This window comes from Nerophis lumbriciformis, linkage group LG13, assembly GCF_033978685.3.
Source record: "Nerophis lumbriciformis linkage group LG13, RoL_Nlum_v2.1, whole genome shotgun sequence".
Taxonomy (NCBI): Eukaryota; Metazoa; Chordata; class Actinopteri; order Syngnathiformes; family Syngnathidae; genus Nerophis; species Nerophis lumbriciformis.
Window position 1 is genome coordinate 1805792 of NC_084560.2, and position 19172 is coordinate 1824963.

General features: G+C 42.3%; 1 protein-coding gene across 2 annotated transcripts in view; it reads left to right on the top strand.

Annotated features, from left to right (window-relative positions):
- The window catches only part of LOC133613902 (gamma-crystallin M3-like), a 42200-nt gene extending 38255 nt beyond the window's left edge, over nt 1-3945 (top strand). The window contains exons 2-4 of one of the 2 annotated variants that reach the window (XM_061971798.2): nt 3167-3252; nt 3326-3568; nt 3640-3945. In XM_061971798.2, the coding sequence (XP_061827782.1) occupies nt 3244-3252; nt 3326-3568; nt 3640-3918 (531 nt within the window). In that variant the 5' untranslated portion in view covers nt 3167-3243 and the 3' untranslated portion in view covers nt 3919-3945. Of the gene's footprint in view, nt 1-3166; nt 3253-3325; nt 3569-3639 lie in introns of those variants that run through there. The other variant, XM_061971800.2, reaches the window with a different exon arrangement.
- The last annotated feature ends 15227 nt before the right edge of the window (nt 3946-19172 follow it).

Sequence of the window (19172 nt, forward strand, 5' to 3'; positions counted from 1 at the left end):
CAGCAGGTACACAATGTTGACATCTTTAGTTATAATTTAATAAACAATCATAAATTAATCTTTCAGAACATACACAATGTTGACATATATAGTTATATTTTCATAAACAATCATAAATGAATCTTTCAGCACATACACAATGTTGACATCTATAGTTATATTTTGATAAACAATCATAAATTAATCTTTCAGCACGTACACAATGTTGACATCTATACTTATATTTTGATAAACAATCATAAATAGATCTTTCAGCACATAAACAATGTTGACATCTTTAGTTATATTTTGATAAACAATCATAAATTAATCTTTCAGCACATAAACAATGTTGACATCTTTAGTTATATTTTGATAAACAATCATAAATTAATCTTTCAGCACATACACAATGTTGACATCTTTAGTTATATTTTGATAAACAATCATAAATTAATCTTTCAGCACATACACAATGTTGACATCTATAGTTATATTTTGATAAACAATCATAAATGAATCTTTCAGCACATACACAATGTTGACATCTATAGTTATATTTTGATAAACAATCATAAATTAATCTTTCAGCACATACACAATGTTGACATCTAGTTATATTTTGATAAACAATAAATTAATCTTTCAGCACGTACACAATGTTGACGTCTATAGTTATATTTTGATAAACAATCATAAATAGATCTTTCAGCACATAAACAATGTTGACATCTAGTTATATTTTGATAAACAATAAATGAATCTTTCAGCACGTACACAATGTTGACATCTATAGTTATATTTTGATAAACAATCATAAATTAATCTTTCAGCACATAAACAATGTTGACATCTTTAGTTATATTTTGATAAACAATTATAAATTAATCTTTCAGCACATACACAATGTTGACATCTATAGTTATATTTTGATAAACAATAATAAATTAATCATTCGGCACATGCACGATGTTGACATCTATAGTTATATTTTGATAAACAATCATAAATGAATCTTTCAGCACATACACAATGTTGACATCTATAGTTATATTTTGATAAACAATCATAAATGAATCGTTCAGCACATACACAATGTTGACATCTAGTTATATTTTGATAAACAATCATAAATTAATCTTTCAGCAGGTACACAATGTTGACATCTTTAGTTATAATTTAATAAACAATCATAAATTAATCTTTCAGAACATACACAATGTTGACATATATAGTTATATTTTCATAAACAATCATAAATGAATCTTTCAGCACATACACAATGTTGACATCTATAGTTATATTTTGATAAACAATCATAAATTAATCTTTCAGCACGTACACAATGTTGACATCTATACTTATATTTTGATAAACAATCATAAATAGATCTTTCAGCACATAAACAATGTTGACATCTTTAGTTATATTTTGATAAACAATCATAAATTAATCTTTCAGCACATAAACAATGTTGACATCTTTAGTTATATTTTGATAAACAATCATAAATTAATCTTTCAGCACATACACAATGTTGACATCTTTAGTTATATTTTGATAAACAATCATAAATTAATCTTTCAGCACATACACAATGTTGACATCTATAGTTATATTTTGATAAACAATCATAAATGAATCTTTCAGCACATACACAATGTTGACATCTATAGTTATATTTTGATAAACAATCATAAATTAATCTTTCAGCACATACACAATGTTGACATCTAGTTATATTTTGATAAACAATAAATTAATCTTTCAGCACGTACACAATGTTGACGTCTATAGTTATATTTTGATAAACAATCATAAATAGATCTTTCAGCACATAAACAATGTTGACATCTTTAGTTATATTTTGATAAACAATTATAAATTAATCTTTCAGCACATACACAATGTTGACATCTATACTTATATTTTGATAAACAATAATAAATTAATCATTCGGCACATGCACGATGTTGACATCTTTAGTTATATTTTGATAAACAATCATAAATGAATCTTTCAGCACATACACAATGTTGACATCTAGTTATATTTTGATAAACAATCATAAATTAATCTTTCAGCACGTACACAATGTTGACATCTATACTTATATTTTGATAAACAATCATAAATAGATCTTTCAGCACATAAACAATGTTGACATCTTTAGTTATATTTTGATAAACAATCATAAATTAATCTTTCAGCACATACACAATGTTGACATCTATAGTTATATTTTGATAAACAATCATAAATTAATCATTTGGCACATACACGATGTTGACATCTATAGTTATATTTTGATAAACAATCATAAATGAATCTTTCAGCACATACACAATGTTGACATCTATAGTTATATTTTGATAAACAATCATAAATTAATCTTTCAGCACATACACAATGTTGACATATTATATTTTGAAAAAACACGCTACTCGTGAACGGCGTGTGCAACAACAACAACAACAACAACAACAAACATGGCTGTAGACGTGAAGTTAAATGATGAAATACAACATTTCCCTTGCAAAAACGATACATATTTATCCAGGAGAGTCTTGATACCAATGACCTTGACGCAGACACACACAAAGAAGTTGTAGACCTCCATACTTTTACAAGTTTTCATCTGTTTTGTTCTGTAGAATGATGTCCAGAGCACAATAGTTCATATATCTGGGAACGTATAATCCTTGATATCACTCCACAAATCTTATTTTGATCAAGTACAGAGATCTGTTCCATTGCAAAATTGAATTTTATTCCCGTATCTGCTTTTTGCAGGAATATTTACAGCCATGTTAGCTGGCTTTCACTTCCGGGAAGAAGTCCCGTGACGAAATACAAGCGATACATTGCATGAACGAGGCTGAAGTTAGTGTCAATGAATCCAGTTCGATCTAAAGTTTGCTTTGTATTTTGTCCACCCGTGCCGTGGACTTTGACACCCCTGGCCTAAATCAACTAAATACATGAAGCTTGCTAAATCTACACATTTGCTGGACAGAAATTCTATGTAACTGTCAAATTCGGAACTCTCAAAAGAAAGTTCTGTCCGCAGTTCACGACCCCGGAGAGTATATGGGTAAGCAAGTCAACCCTCTATAGGCTTTTAAAGTAAGCTGCTTGCTCAGGACTTTGCACAATAGGGGACATGCAGTCTTTTGTCTCTTGCCAGGTATAAATGAAGCAGGTTCAGACAGGCAGTCATCAGTTCAAGCACAGTTCTCTGAAGAGATTTGGCAGACCATCACCATGGGCAAGGTAGGTAAAGCCGCATCGATGCTTCTTTTATTTGAATTGACCAGTTAATTCAAAGAAAACATTCTGGTTTCAGATCATCCTGTACGAGGAGAAGAACTTCCAGGGCCGCTCTTACGAGTGCATGAGCGACTGTGCCGACATGTCGTCCTACCTGAGCCGGTGCCAGTCCTGCCGGGTGGAGAGCGGCTGCTTCATGGTCTACGAGCGCCCCAACTTCATGGGCAACCAGTTCTTCATGAGGAGGGGCGAGTACTCCGACTACATGAACATGATGGGCATCAGCAGCGGCATCAAGTCCTGCCGCATGATCCCCATGGTGGGTGCAGACCACGTACATTTCACCCAGGTTCTTGCACCATCGTCTCTAACGCTAACTGTCGTCCCAAGCAGCACAGAGGCCAGTTCAGGATGAAGATCTTTGAGCGGGAGAACATGAGCGGCCAGATGAACGAGCTGATGGACGACTGCGAGAACATCATGGAACGCTTTGGCATGAGCGACTGCATGTCCTGCCAGGTGATGGAGGGCCACTGGCTGATGTACGAGCAGCCCAACTTCCGCGGCAGGATGCTGTACGTGAGGCCCGGCGACCACCGGAGCTTCAGGGAGATGGGCATGAGCAGCATGAGGTTCATGAGCATGAGACGCATCACCGATTCCTGCTGATTGTTCATAGCCGTTGCCCCAATAAATGCTACGACTTTTTAAACACTGCTGTCTGGTGCATCGTCTTAGTCATAGCAATGCAAATTGTTATTGTACAAACCAGGACATCTCCACAACTCAGTTCCATTTCCTTCACCAACAGCTCCAAAAACTTCACAACCCACACAGTAGTTCATCCAAGCTGATTTCTGGAGTAGATTAAAAAAAGGAATAACGGCAAACTAGGGAAGTTACTCCAGGACAAGCGTTTAGGTTGAAGCAACTTTGCCCTGTGTGAAACTATTCTGACGAGAAATAAGACCAGTGATGTGATGAAAGGGAACGATCACAACCCTAACAAACTCAAGTCACCACTGGTCACATGGTACAAACTGGAAGAATCAATGGAGAAAATAATACAAAATAATAACAGACATACCCATTTTACTTAGAAATGACAAACAATAAACCGACGCATATTAAAACCCTTCTTGTCTATCCGTGTTGGCCCTGCGATGAGGATGGCGGATGTCCAGGGTTTATTTACCCTGCCTTGCGCCCAAGTTCAGGGATAATTCCAGCCCCTCTATGACCCCGAAAGGGATAAGTGGTAGAAAATGGATGGATGAATAAATAAACCAGTTTATGTAAGAACTCTTCTAATTAATTAGCAATGACGGGGCAGCGTGGCAACCAGCAACTTGAGGGTTCCTGGTTCGGATCCAGCTTCCAGTCGTCCTAGTCCGTTGTGTCCTTTGGCACGACCCTTCACCCACCTTGGCCTGGATGAGTCTCGCATGTCAGTTTCCGCCATCAGTGTCCCTGAATAAGTGAATGTGAGGTGTAATGTAAAGCACGATCAAGCAGGTATAGTGAAGCGCTATATAAATACAGACCATCTACCATTTACAAATAAAGAAACAACCTATGTAAGAACATTTCAAATGATTAATAGTCCCAATCAATAAACCAGTTTATATGAGAACCCTTCTAATTAACTAACAATGACAATGAACCAACGTATGTAAGAACCCGTATAATTAATCACCTGTGACAAACAAAGAACCAGGATTTTATAAGAGCCCTTCAAATTAGCAAGGAAAGACAATGAACCAGCATATATAAGAACCCTTCAAATTGGCAATGACAAATAATGAAGAAGCGTATGTAAGAAGCCCTCCAATCAATTGACAATGACAACCAATAAACAAGCGTATATAAGAACTCCTTCAAATTGTCAATGACCAACATTGAACAAGGGTATATACAAGAACCCTTCAAATTGGCAACGACCAACAATGGGCCGGCATACATAAGAACCCTTTAAATGAGCAACGGCAAAACAATGAACCAGCGTAAATGTTTGCTAGGTGTATGTGTGGGAGATTGTTATCTATTGATACAGAGCACTATCAGAGTTCAGCTGACTAACAGCTTCCGGAAGAGTTTGGTGGTCCTAAACCGAATGATTCGCAGCCTACTGCCTGAGGGTAGGGGTCTCAAATACGGGTCGGTATCCTTGGTGATGCAGAGAGCACTCTTTCTGCAACTGCTAATTGAGATGTTTGTGGTGGTTGCAAGGCTGCTCACCACCATCTTCTGAGCCGCATTCATCACCCTTCCCAGTGCCTACCTCACTTCAGCCGTGCAGCTTCTGTGCCACACCATTATGCTGGTGCTGAGGCTGTTCTACACCACACATCTGTAGAAACTCCTAAGAATGGAGCTTCCTCATCCAAACTTCCTGAGGAAGTATATACACTGGTGTGCCTTCTTTGCAGACAGGAAGTGTCGTGGCTCCAGGTGAGGTCCCTGGACTGACAGAGACCACATTCACAGCTGCTCCTCCAATGTGCAGGGAGAAAGGAGGGTGTCAGCATTCACTGGGGTCTCCCTATGTCTAGCATTAAAGGATTACAGTTGGTACAAAACGCGGCTGCTAGACTTTTGACAAGAACAAGAAAGTTTGATCATATTACGCCTATACTGGCTCACCTGCACTGGCTTCCTGTGCACTTAAGATGTGACTTTAAGGTTTTACTACTTACATATAAAATACTACACGGTTTAGCTTCATCCTATCTTGCCGATTGTATTGTACCATATGTCCTGGCAAGAAATCTGCGTTCAAAGAACTCCGGCTTATTAGTGATTCCCAGAGCCCAAAAAAAGTCTGTGGGCTATAGAGCGTTTTCTATTCGGGCTCCAGTACTATGGAATGCCCTCCCGGTAACAATTAGAGATGCTACCTCAGTAGAAGCATTTAAGTCCCATCTTAAAACTCATTTGTATACTCTAGCCTTTAAATAGCCCCCCTTTTTTAGACCAGTGGATCTGCCGTTTCTTTTCTTTTCTCCTCTGCTCCCCCCTATCCCTTGTGGAGGGGGAGACACACAGGTCATGGATGAAGTGCTGGCTGTCCAGAGTCGGGACCCGGGGTGGACCGCTCACCTGTGCATCGGTTGGGAACATCTCTGCGCTGCTGATCCGTCTCCGCTCGGGATGGTTTCCTGCTGACCCCACTATGGACTGGACTCTTACTATTATGTTGGATCCACTATGGACTGGACTTTCACAATATTATGTCAGACCCACTCGACATCCAATGCATTCGGTCTCCCCTAGAGGGGGGGGGGGGTTACCCACATATGCGGTCCTCTCCAAAGTTTCTCATAGTCATTCACATCGACGTCCCACTGGGGTGAGTTTTTCCTTGCCCTTATGTGGGCTCTGTACCGAGGATGTCGTTGTGGCTTGTGCAGCCCTTTGAGACACTTGTGATTTAGGGCTATATAAATAAACATTGATTGATTGACTGTATTACTTTGTAAATGGTAAATGGGTTATACCTGTATAGCGCTTTTCTACCTTCAAGGTACTCAAAGCGCTTTGAAACTGATACTACATTCACACACACATTTACATACTGATGGCGGGAGCTACCAGGTAAGGTCCTAACCACCACCCATCAGGAGCAAGGGGTGGAGTGTCTTGCCCAAGGACACAACAGACGTGACTAGGATGGCGGAAGCTGGGGATCGAACCAGGAACCCTCTAACAACCAAGTCACGCCTCCCCCACGCTAGAGCATTCCATGACATTCTGCCATAGATTTTTGGGGTTGAGTTCATTGTGACATTATGAATGACCGTGCCTGATATTTGTGGCACAGCCCTACCCAAACCCTGCCAGTTGCCAACCAACTGTCATGTCTGTGTAATCATGTTTTGTTTTAGTCATGTTTTGTTTTAGTTATTGGACTCTTTAGTTTCTGGCTTTTCACTCCCTTGTCTTGTTTCTATGATTACCCATTAGTTTCACCTGTTCCACGTTTGGACTCATTGTGCACTCTTGTTTGTCACCATAGCAACCCATTAGCTTTCACCTGTCACGTCACGCACCTGTTTCACGTTTTGAGTCACGCACCTGTTTTCGTTAATCATGTCTGTAGTATTTAAGTTCATTGTTTTCAGTTTGTCTTTCTGGTGACATCCCACATTTATGCTCTGCACATTTCTGACACTTTTTTCATGTCCATCGTTCACGCTGCTCCTTTTGTCCATGCCAAGTAAGTTTTGTTTATTAATGCCACAGTTAGTGTTTTTTTGTTGTTCATAGTTTCTGCCTTTGTGCAAGTATTTGTTTTCATAGCCAAGTTGTTTCTCCGCCACTGTGCGCGCTTTTCGTTTGTACTTTTTTTTGATAAAAATTAAATAAATATGTTCTCACATTCCCGTCTCGCCCGAGCCAACTTTCCGTTGCCTTCTAGAAAAACTAAACCCCAGGACCAAGTCATGACACCAACAGTTTAATTGCCTTTCTTTCGCCATGTTTTATTGGATGACAATAAAGAGCTTTTCTCACTGGCACTCGTCGAAGGCGGACACACCCTTTTCCCTCTCCCTTATCTCTTCTGCTTGCTTCTTTGTTGTCTTAACTTTCTTGTTGCCTATTTTTGCACTGCTTTCTAAGATCGAAACAATGGAATTTATCAACTTTCCACTCAATGAAATTGACAAAAGATCTCTGGTTTGGGGGAACTGCCTGTCTTGACGGAGCGGTTGTTGCTGGACACACCACGGACTCTTGGGAGAAGAGGAGTGCCGCCTGCCTGGCGAACCTTCCAGTTGAGGACGTTGAAGATTTCTGTGTGGAACTTTTGTTTTTTGAAATGTGCTGTATAAATAAAGTGGATTGGCTTGGAAGATACAGTATCTACCTATTCGGAATCCTGATAACAGGACATCGGCTGATTGGAGGAAGCCTTGCTCTGGTCCATCCATCCATCCATCCATCTTCCTCCGCTTATCCGAGGTCGGGTCGCGGGGGCAGCAGCCTAAGCAGGGAAGCCTAGACTTCCCTCTCCCCAGCCACCTCGTCCAGCTCCTCCAGCCGGGAGACATAGTCTTCCCAACGTGTCCTGGGTCTTCCTCGTGGCCTCCTACCGGTCGGACGTGCCCTAAACAACTCCCTAGGGAGGCGCTCGGGTGGCATCCTGACTAGATGCCCGAACCACCTCATCTGGCTCCTCTCGATGTGGAGGAGCAGCGGCTTTACTTTGAGCTCTCCCCGGATGACAGAGCTTCTCACCCTATCTCTAAGGGAGAGCCCCGCCACCCGGCGGAGGAAACTCATTTCGGCCGCTTGTACCCGTGATCTTGTCCTTTCGGTCATAACCCAAAGCTCATGACCATAGGTGAGGATGGGAACGCAGATCGACCGGTAAATTGAGAGCTTTGCCTTCCGGCTCAGCTCCTTCTTCACCACAACGGATCGATACAGCGTCCGCATTACTGAAGACGCCGCACCGATCCGCCTGTCGATCTCACGATCCACTCTTCCCTCACTCGTGAACAAGACTCCGAGGTACTTGAACTCCTCCACTTGGGGCAAGATCTCCTCCCCAACCCGGAGATGGCACTCCACCCTTTTCCGGGCGAGAACCATGGACTCGGACTTGGAGGTGCTGATTCTCTGGTGTATCGACAAATTGGAAGATGCTGGCAGCCGTTCAAAGTACCTTAAAGCTGCCACAAATGATTGGAGGATGCAAGCAGATCTGTGGGCGCTCAGTCTTTTGCGATTCCGGAATATATTGCAAATTTGAGAAGATCTTGGTGAGGCTGTCTGCTCTGATGGTGAAGTATGATGAATTTGAGGACCAGAAGTAGACAATTAGAGTTAAATATTTGAATTTTTTTTCGCTCGCCTAAACACAAACATTCTAATCTGGATTGTTTCCCCTGGCTGCAAGCGACTTGGCAAGGTTGTTACTTTGAGACTCTCCCAGAGGACAGCGCAGCGAAGACGCAACAAACTCCTTCCCTGTCTCTCATGGACACACACCTGTTGGTGTTGGACTGACTAGCCAAGGTTGTGGAACAGAGATACACTGCAGGCTTACACACACACATGCATCCACGCCTCACACATACCTCACCCCACATGCCATGTTGTTGACGCGTCACCCCATGTGGTATGATGCAAGACAGAGCAGCGCCCCTAGTGGCTGGCAGCTTCGCGCCAGATGGCCCTCGTTGCATGTCGTAATATACACAGTGGTGGTCAAAAGTGTAGATGCACTTGTAAAGAACATCATGTCATGGCTGTCAATCATTTCTACAACTCTTATTTGTTTGTGATGTAGTGATTGGAGCACATACTTGTTGCTCACAAATAACATTCATGAAGTTTGCTTCTTTTATGAATTTATTATGGCTCTACTGAAAATGTGAGGGTCAAAAAGTATACAGGTAAAAGCCAGTAAATTAGAATATTTTGAAAAACTTGATTTATTTCAGTAATTACATTCAAAAGGTGTAACTTGTACATTATATTTATTCATTGCACACAGACTGATGCATTCAAATGTTTATTTCATTTAATTTTGATGATTTGAAGTGGCAACAAATGAAAATCCAAAATTCCGTGTGTCACAAAATTAGAATATTACTTAAGGCTAATACAAAAAAGGGATTTTTAGAAATGTTGGCCAACTGAAAAGTATGAAAATGAAAAATATGAGCATGTACAATACTCAATACTTGGTTGGAGCTCCTTTTGCCTCAATTACTGCGTTAATGCGGCGTGGCATGGAGTCGATGAGTTTCTGGCACTGCTCAGGTGTTATGAGAGCCCAGGTTGCTCTGATAGTGGCCTTCAACTCTTCTGCGTTTTTGGGTCTGGCATTCTGCATCTTCCTTTTCACAATACCCCACAGATTTTCTATGGGGCTAAGGTCAGGGGAGTTGGCGGGCCAATTTAGAACAGAAATACCATGGTCCGTAAACCAGGCACGGGTAGATTTTGCGCTGTGTGCAGGCGCCAAGTCCTGTTGGAACTTGAAATCTCCATCTCCATAGAGCAGGTCAGCAGCAGGAAGCATGAAGTGCTCTAAAACTTGCTGGTAGACGGCTGCGTTGACCCTGGATCTCAGGAAACAGAGTGGACCGACACCAGCAGATGACATGGCACCCCAAACCATCACTGATGGTGGAAACTTTACACTAGACTTCAGACAACGTGGATCCTGTGCCTCTCCTGTCTTCCTCCAGACTCTGGGACCTCGATTTCCAAAGGAAATGCAAAATTTGCTTTCGTCAGAAAACATGACTTTGGACCACTCAGCAGCAGTCCAGCGCTTTTTTTCCTTAGCCCAGGTGAGACGCTTTGCGCGCTGTTTCTTGGTCAACAGTGGCTTGACACGAGGTATGCGGCAGTTGAAACCCATGTCTTTCAAGCGTCTCTTGGTGGTGGATCTTGAAGCACTGACTCCAGCAGCTGTCCACTCCTTCTGAATCTCCCCCACATTTTTGAATAGGTTTTTTTTCACAATCTTGACCAGGGCGCGGTGATCCCTATCGCTTGTACACTTTTTCTGACCACAGTTTTTCCTTCCCTTTGCCTCTCCATTAATGTGTTTGGACACAGAGCTCTGAGAACAGCCAGCCTCTTCAGCAATAACCTTTTGTGTCTTTCCCTCCTTGTGCAATGTGTCGATGGTTGCCTTTTGGACAGCTGTCAAATCTGAAGTCTTCCCCATGTTTGTGTAGGCTTCAGAACTGGACTGAGAGACCATTTAAAGCCCTTTGCAGGTGTTTTGAGTTAATCAGCTGATTAGTTTGTGGCACCAGGTGTCTTCAAAATTTAACCCTTACACAATATTCTAATTTTGTGACACACGGAATTTTGGATTTTCATTTGTTGCCACTTCAAATCATCAAAATTAAATGAAATAAACATTTGAATGCATCAGTCTGTGTGCAATGAATAAATATAATGTACAAGTTACACCTTTTGAATGCAATTACTGAAATAAATCGAGTTTTTCAAAATATTCTAATTTACTGGCTTTTACCTGTACATACAGCAATGTTAATATTTGCTTACATGTCCCTTGGCAAGTTTACCTGCAATAAGGTGCTTTTGGTAGCCATCCACAAGCTTCTGCTTGACCACTTGACCACTCCTCTAGAATAAATTGGTGCTGTTCAGCTAAGTCATACCAAAGATTATAAAAATGGGAGCCATTACCTCCCTGCTTGGCACTCAGCATCAAGGGTTGGAATTGGGGGTTAAATCACCAAAAATGATTCCCCGGGCGCGGCACCGCTGCTGCTCACTGCTCCCCTCACCTCCTGAACAAGGGGATGGGTCAAATGCAGAGGACAAATTTCACCACACCTAGTGTGTGTGTGTGACAATTATTGCCACTTTAACTTTAAATGTGTTGCTTTTCTGACATGGACTTGTTTCTTCAGCATTGTCCACACGTTTAAGTCAGGACTTTGGGAAGGCCATTCTAAAATCTTCTCTTAGCCTGATTTAGCCATTCCTTTACCACTTTTGAGGTGTGTTTGGGGTCATTGTCCTGTTGGAACACCCAACTGCGCCCAAGACCCAACCTCCGGGCTGAGGATTTGAGCTTGTCCTGAACAATTTGGAGCTAATCCTCCATTTAAAGCAGCAGTTCCATTGGCAGCAAAACAGGCCCAGAGCATAATACTACCACCACCATGCTTGACGGTAGGAATTGGTGTTCCTGGGATTAAAGGCCTCACCTTTTCTCCTCCAAACATATTGCTGGGTATTGTGGCCAAACAGCTCCATTTTTGTTTCATCTAACATCACATGGACAAAGATAAGACCTTCTGGAGGAAAGTTCTGTGGTCAGATGAAACAAAAATGGAGCTGTTTGGCCACAATATTTATTTATTTACAGACAGACATAGTATTGTATTTCACTATTATTTATTTTGTTGATATCAGAGTCCGTTCTGCAAAAAGGTTATGCTTAGTACTTTTTTCAAGACATGATCTTGAGAAATTAATCCACGCTTTTATCTCGACTCGTCTTGATTACTGTAATGCCCTGTATGTTGGCATTAGCCAGGCCTCCCTCGCCCGCCTGCAGCTCGTGCAGAACTCTGCTGCTCGTCTGCTAACACAGACCCGCAGACGTGAGCACATCACCCCTATTTTAGCGTCCCTTCACTGGCTCCCTGTGCGTTACCGAATACATTTTAAACTCCTTTTATTTGTTTTTAAATGTCTAAACAACCTCGCGCCAACCTATCTCTCCGACCTCCTTCAGCCTTACTGCCCCACCCGATCCTTAAGATCAGCCGATCAGCTGCTGTTGACGGTCCCTGACACAAGGCTGAAGCTTAGAGGTGACAGAGCTTTCGCCGTTGCTGCTCCCAAGCTCTGGAACGACCTACCCCTGAGTGTTAGACAAGCCTCCTCTCTTCCTGTTTTTAAATCTCTCTTAAAAACATACTTTTATTCCATGGCTTTTAACACTGAGTGATATCCATCCTGCAATGGCGCCCCATAATACACCTGCTGTGATCCTGTTTTTATGTTTTTATGTTTTTATTAATTCTATTTTAATTATTTATTTTTTATCGTGTTCTGTTTGTGTTGTGTTGTGTTTGCTCGGTATTCGTTTTATCTTTTAACCTGCTCATTGTACAGCACTTTGGCTACCCCTGTGGTCAATTTTAAATGTGCTTTATAAATAAAGTTGATTTTGATTTGATTTGACTTTTAACACACACCTTATGGTTGAGGAATTCACATTAATCGCATAATTTTGGTCTTGACCTCAGTATGATGAGATTATCGCAGACCTTTTAATCAAATTTGAATAGTGGGATATTGAGACTGATTTGGTGGATTTAAAGATTCCTTTTTTACTTATAAATTAAATTGTAAATGGGTATTTGGTGGATGGATTTTGAAATGTATTTTGTATGTTATATGATGATGCATATTTTAACTGTGGGTCCCTGTCCATAAACTGTGTGCTTCTAGGGATTACCTTTTTGCACAACGGACTCTGATATTAACAAAATAAATAATAATGGGGGGGGGGGGGGGGGGGTTGTTCTCCCGGGATGCAGACGGACAACTCCGGACGAAAGCCTGAGGTAGGATATGATATATTCCTCATAAATCATCCAACTTACAAAAATACAGGAAACCAAGAAATGGAAGCTAAAACGAGATTTAGCACAAGAATCAAAGCATAAAAATCAAGGAATTAACCCAACCCAATAGCAAACAACGAAGTCAGACTGAGCGTGGCGAGAAAGGTGAATAAATAGCTCTCTGATTAGTGCTCGACAGCAGGTGAGCGTGCCGGCCACTAACCAGAGGCAGGTGAACCCAATCAGTACCCATGGCAACCAGAGGTGGGACCAAGTCATTGTTTTGCAAGTCACAAGTAAGTCTCAAGTCTTTGCCTTCAAGTCCGAGTCAAGTCCCGAGTCAAGACAGGCAAGCCCCGAGTCAAGTCCAAAGTCAAGACTGGAAAGTCTCAAGTCAAGTCCTAAGTCCTGCATTTTGAGTTTCGAGTCCTTTCAAGTCCTTTTAACCACAGACTAATATATTAACACAGATTGTGTATGCTTTTCAAATGCTGTATGTATTTATTAAAACAAGTGCATTTTAAATTGCAGGAAAGAAAATTAGTCGAACCTCGGATTCAGGAGGAACAGTGTGGTTTTCGTCCTGGTCGTGGAACTGTGGACCAGCTCTATACTCTCGGCAGGGTCCTTGAGGGTGCATGGGAGTTTGCCCAACCAGTCTACATGTGCTTTGTGGACTTGGAGAAGGCATTCGACCGTGTCCCTCGGGAAGTCCTGTGGGGAGTGCTCAGAGAGTATGGGGTTTCGGACTGTCTGATTGTGGGGGTCCGCTCCCTGTATGATCAGTGTCAGAGCTTGGTTCGCATTGCCGGCAGTAAGTCGGACACGTTTCCGGTGAGGGTTGGACTCCGCCAAGGCTGCCCTTTGTCACCGATTCTGTTCATAACTTTTATGGACAGAATTTCTAGACGCAGTCAAGGCGTTGAGGGGATCCGGTTTGGTGGCTGCAGGATTAGGTCTCTGCTTTTTGCAGATAATTTGGTCCTGATGGCTTCATCTGGCCAGGATCTTCAGCTCTCACTGGATCGGTTCGCAGCTGAGTGTGAAGCGACTGGGATGAGAATCAGCACCTCCAAGTCCGAGTCCATGGTTCTCGCCCGGAAAAGGGTGGAGTGCCATCTCCGGGTTGGGGAGGAGATCTTGCCCCAAGTGGAGGAGTTCAAGTACCTCGGAGTCTTGTTCACGAGTGAGGGAAGAGTGGATCGTGAGATCGACAGGCGGATCGGTGCGGCGTCTTCAGTAATGCGGACGCTGTATCGATCCGTTGTGGTGAAGAAGGAGCTGAGCCGGAAGGCAAAGCTCTCAATTTACCGGTCGATCTACGTTCCCATCCTCACCTATGGTCATGAGCTTTGGGTTATGACCGAAAGGACAAGATCACGGGTACAAGCGGCCGAAATGAGTTTCCTCCGCCGGGTGGCGGGGCTCTCCCTTAGAGATAGGGTGAGAAGCTCTGTCATCCGGGGGGAGCTCAAAGTAAAGCCGCTGCTCCTCCGCATCGAGAGGAGCCAGATGAGGTGGTTCGGGCATCTGGTCAGGATGCCACCCGAGCGCCTCCCTAAGGAGGTGTTTAGGGCATGTCCGACCGGTAGGAGGCCACGAGGAAGACCCAGGACACGTTGGGAAGACTATGTCTCCCGGCTGGCCTGGGAACGCCTCGGGATCCCCCGGGAGGAGCTGGACGAAGTGGCTGGGGAGAGGGAAGTCTGGGCTTCCCTGCTTAGGCTGCTGCCCCCGCGACCCGACCTCGGATAAGCGGAAGAAGATGGATGGATGGATGGATGGAAAGAAAATTGTGCTAACATTGCACTTTATAATAGCACTATTAACCAGTCATTTTAAACATTAACTCATTCCTTTACAGAACAAACACATTGAAAAATAAAGTGCAAATGTACTTATTTGTACAAAAGTGTTAACATTGAAAAAACATGACATATACGTGAACATAACAAAAAAGTTGTACTTTTTATATGTCAGGGCCCTATGCTGCATTGCATTTGCAAAAGACCAAATTAGCCAAGAGTCTGTCAGTCATTTGTGCACGATGGGGGCGTAGTATGATGCCACCATGGCTGAAAACACGCTCCACTGGAGCACTGGAGGCAGGCACTGCCAAGACTCTCATGGCCACTCGGAACAGTGAAGGAAGAGTCTTCATGTTCAATGCCCAGAACAAAAGGGGGGAGAGAGTTGTTTTGGGTTGGTGCACTACTTGTAAGTGTATCTTGTGTTTTTTATGTTGATTTAATTAAAAAAAGAAAGAAAAAAAAAATTATTTCTTGTGCGGCCCGATACCAATCGATCCACGGACCAGTACCGGGCCGCGGCCCGGTGGTTGGGGATCACTGAGGTAAACAACCAACAGTATGTCAGAAAGCTAGCTAAAACGGTACACATATTCATAATATAGTATACATTTTAACTGACCTTTATTTGACTATTTTTGTCTTTTTTTAGGTGGCTAAAATACGCGGTGCTGCTGACCGCCGTCTAACGTTACGTGTGATATATTGACTAACGTAACCCTGCTCAAAAAAAATCACTGAACAAAAAGTATGAATAAGGTAGTGAACTGCAACAGATTCCCGTGTTTGCAATAACGTTATAACGTTAGCAGTGAGTTTACAGCCTCACTGATTTAACTACACAGCAAATAAAAGTCACGTTACTTAGCCAATAAACGTTATCTTACATTCAAAACTTACCGTTCTTTGTGCAACTTCAAATGCCGGACGAAGTTGGAAGTTGTTGCCTCTCCATCAGTCATTTTGGAACCGCATGTGTTGCATACTGCAAACCGTTTTGTGTTGACCACCTCGTAATTTTTATACCCAAACAAAATGATTTTAGGTATCATTTTTTGTTCACTGGCGTGTGGTTTGGACATGTCTTCTTCCTTGGTTGTCCTGCAATTTGATTGGATGAATGCTGTGTGATGAAAACAAAGTAGATGTAATTTGATTGGCTGTTGTACTGAGAGCACACCAGCTGACACACGCAACGCTGATAGACAAGTACACAATGAAAAATACGGAGCGCTCCCGAATAACTTTTTCATCTTTGGGTTTTGGGGAAAGTAGCAAGTCATGTCAAGTCATGTCAATTCAAAAGGCTCAAGTCCAAGTGAAGTCACAAGTCATTGATGTTAAAGTCTAAGTCGAGTTGCAAGTCTTTTTACATTTTGTCAAGTCGAGTCTAAAGTCATCAAATTCATGACTCGAGTCTGACTCGAGTCCAAGTCATGTGACTCGAGTCCACACCTCTGATGGTAACCACAACAAACCCAGAGGTGCACAAAACTGAAGGGAGTTCAAAACTAACAGAACATGACCCGGGACACGGATCATGACAATCTGACCACAGAACTTTCCTCCAGAAGGTCTTATCTTTGTCCATGTGATGTCAGATGAAACAAAAAAGTGAGCTGTTTGGCCACTATACCCAGCAATGTGTTTGGAGGAGAAAAGGTCAGGCCTTTAATCCCAGGAACACCATTCCTACCGTCAAGCACGGTGGTGGTAGTATTATGCTCTGGGCCTGTTTTGCTGCCAATGGAACTGCTGCTTTAAATGGGACAATGAAAAAGGAGGATTAGCTCCAAATTAAAATCATCAGCTCGGAGGTTGGGTCTTGGGCGCAGTTGGGTGTTCCAACAGGACAATGACCCCAAACACACCTCAAAAGTGGTAAAGGAATGGCTAAATCAGGCTAGAATGAAGGTTTTAGAATGGCCTTCCCAAAGTCCTGACTTAAAGTTAAAGTTAAAGTAGCAATGATTGTCACACACACACTAGGTGTGGTGAAATGTGACCTCTGCATTTGACCCATCCCCTTGTTCACCCCCTGGGAGGTGAGGGGAGCAGTGAGCAGCAGCGGTGCCGCGCCAGGGAATCATTTTTGGTGATTTAACCCCCAATTCCAACCCTTGATGCTGAGTGCCAAGCAGGGAGGTAATGGGCCCCATTTTTATAGTCTTTGGTATGACTCGGCCGGGGTTTGAACTCACAACCTACCCATCTCAGGGCGGACACTCTAACCAATGGGCCACTGAATATGATGAACATGATGTTCTTTACAAGTGTATGTACACTTTTGACCATACTTGCCAACCTTGAGACCTCCGATTTCGGGAGGTGGGGGGTGGGGGTGGGGGGCGTGGTCGGGGGTGGGGCGGGGGGCGTGGTTGGGGGCGTGGTTAAGATATATATATATATATATATATAAGAAATACTTGACTTTCAGTGAATTCTCGCTATATATATATATATATATATATATATATATATATATATATATATATATATATATATATATTTTATTACATATATATATATATATATATTTATATATATATATATATATATAAATAAAATAAATACTTGAATTTCAGTGTTCATTTATTTACACATATACACACACATAACACTCATCTACTCATTGTTGAGTTAAGGGTTGAATTGTCCATCCTTGTTCTATTCTCTGTCACTATTTCAGAACACACACATTATACAAATATATATTATAAAATCAATAAGAAAACGGGAGCTCTAATTTGGGAGTCTGAATTAGGATCAGAAGTTCCTATATAAACATTGCGCACTCACGTCGCTTTTTTGTACTGATTACTGCAGCTGTGCACTGGATTCATTCACAAATACAAACTACAACTCACAAACACTTTAGAGTTAGGCTCCACCATCAGAATGTGTACTTAAACTTATAAAGATCACATGGATATTATTCAGTGAGTTGATTCACCAAAACTAACCTGTTATACAGGAGGAAAAAGCACACAGGACGTTTCAATTGTTCACAGACTGGTCGCTCTCATCAGAATGACAAGACACTTCCGGTCTGCAGGTGATAGCATTCAATTGGGAAGAAACGCCCTACTGCCCCCTACTGACCAATGTGAATACTGATAAATGTGTAATGACAGCTCCAAAAACGAATTCAAACCACAAAATAAAATAAATAAATCAACACAAAAATGTGACACATTATGGGTGGGTCACATATGCATGTACAGTAGATGGCAGTATTGTCCTGTTTAAAAGTGTCACAACATTGCTGTTTACGGCAATGTTGTGAACAGGCTGTCAACACGTCACTCAGGTCCGCATGGAGCTGGAGGGGGCGTGGCCTCCAGCTCCGCCTAAATTTCGGGAGATTTTCGAGAGAAAATTTGTCCCGGGAGGTTCTCGGGAGAGGCGCTGAATTTCGGGAGTCTCCCGGAAAATACGGGAGGGTTGGCAAGTACCGTATTTTCCGCACTATAAGGCGCACCTAAAAACCACAAATTTTCTCAAAAGCTGACAGTGCGCCTTATAACCCGGTGCGCTTTATTACGATTCATTTTCATAAAGTTTCGATCTCGCAACTTCGGTAAACAGCCGCCATCTTTTTTCCCGGTAGAACAGGAAGCGCTTCTTCTTCTACGCAAGCAACCGCCAAGGAAAGCACCCGCCCCCATAGAACAGGAAGCGCTTCTTCTTCTACTGTAAGCAACCACCCGCCCCCGGAAGAAGAAGAAAAAACGCGCGGATATCACCGTACGTTTCATTTCCTGTTTACATCTGTAAAGACCACAAAATGGCTCCTACTAAGCGACAAGGATCCGGTTCATAAAAAGACGCAATCTCTCCATCCGCACACGGATTACTACCGTATTTCACAGCAACTGATATTCCTGTGAACCGCACTGTGGAACGGGAGCACGTACGGTGAATATTCGCACCACAGGGAATGAGAAGTCATCCTTCACTGTGGTTCTAGCTTGCCATGCTAACTTCCACCCATGGTGATATTCAAAAGGAAGACCTTGCCAAAAGAGACCTTTCC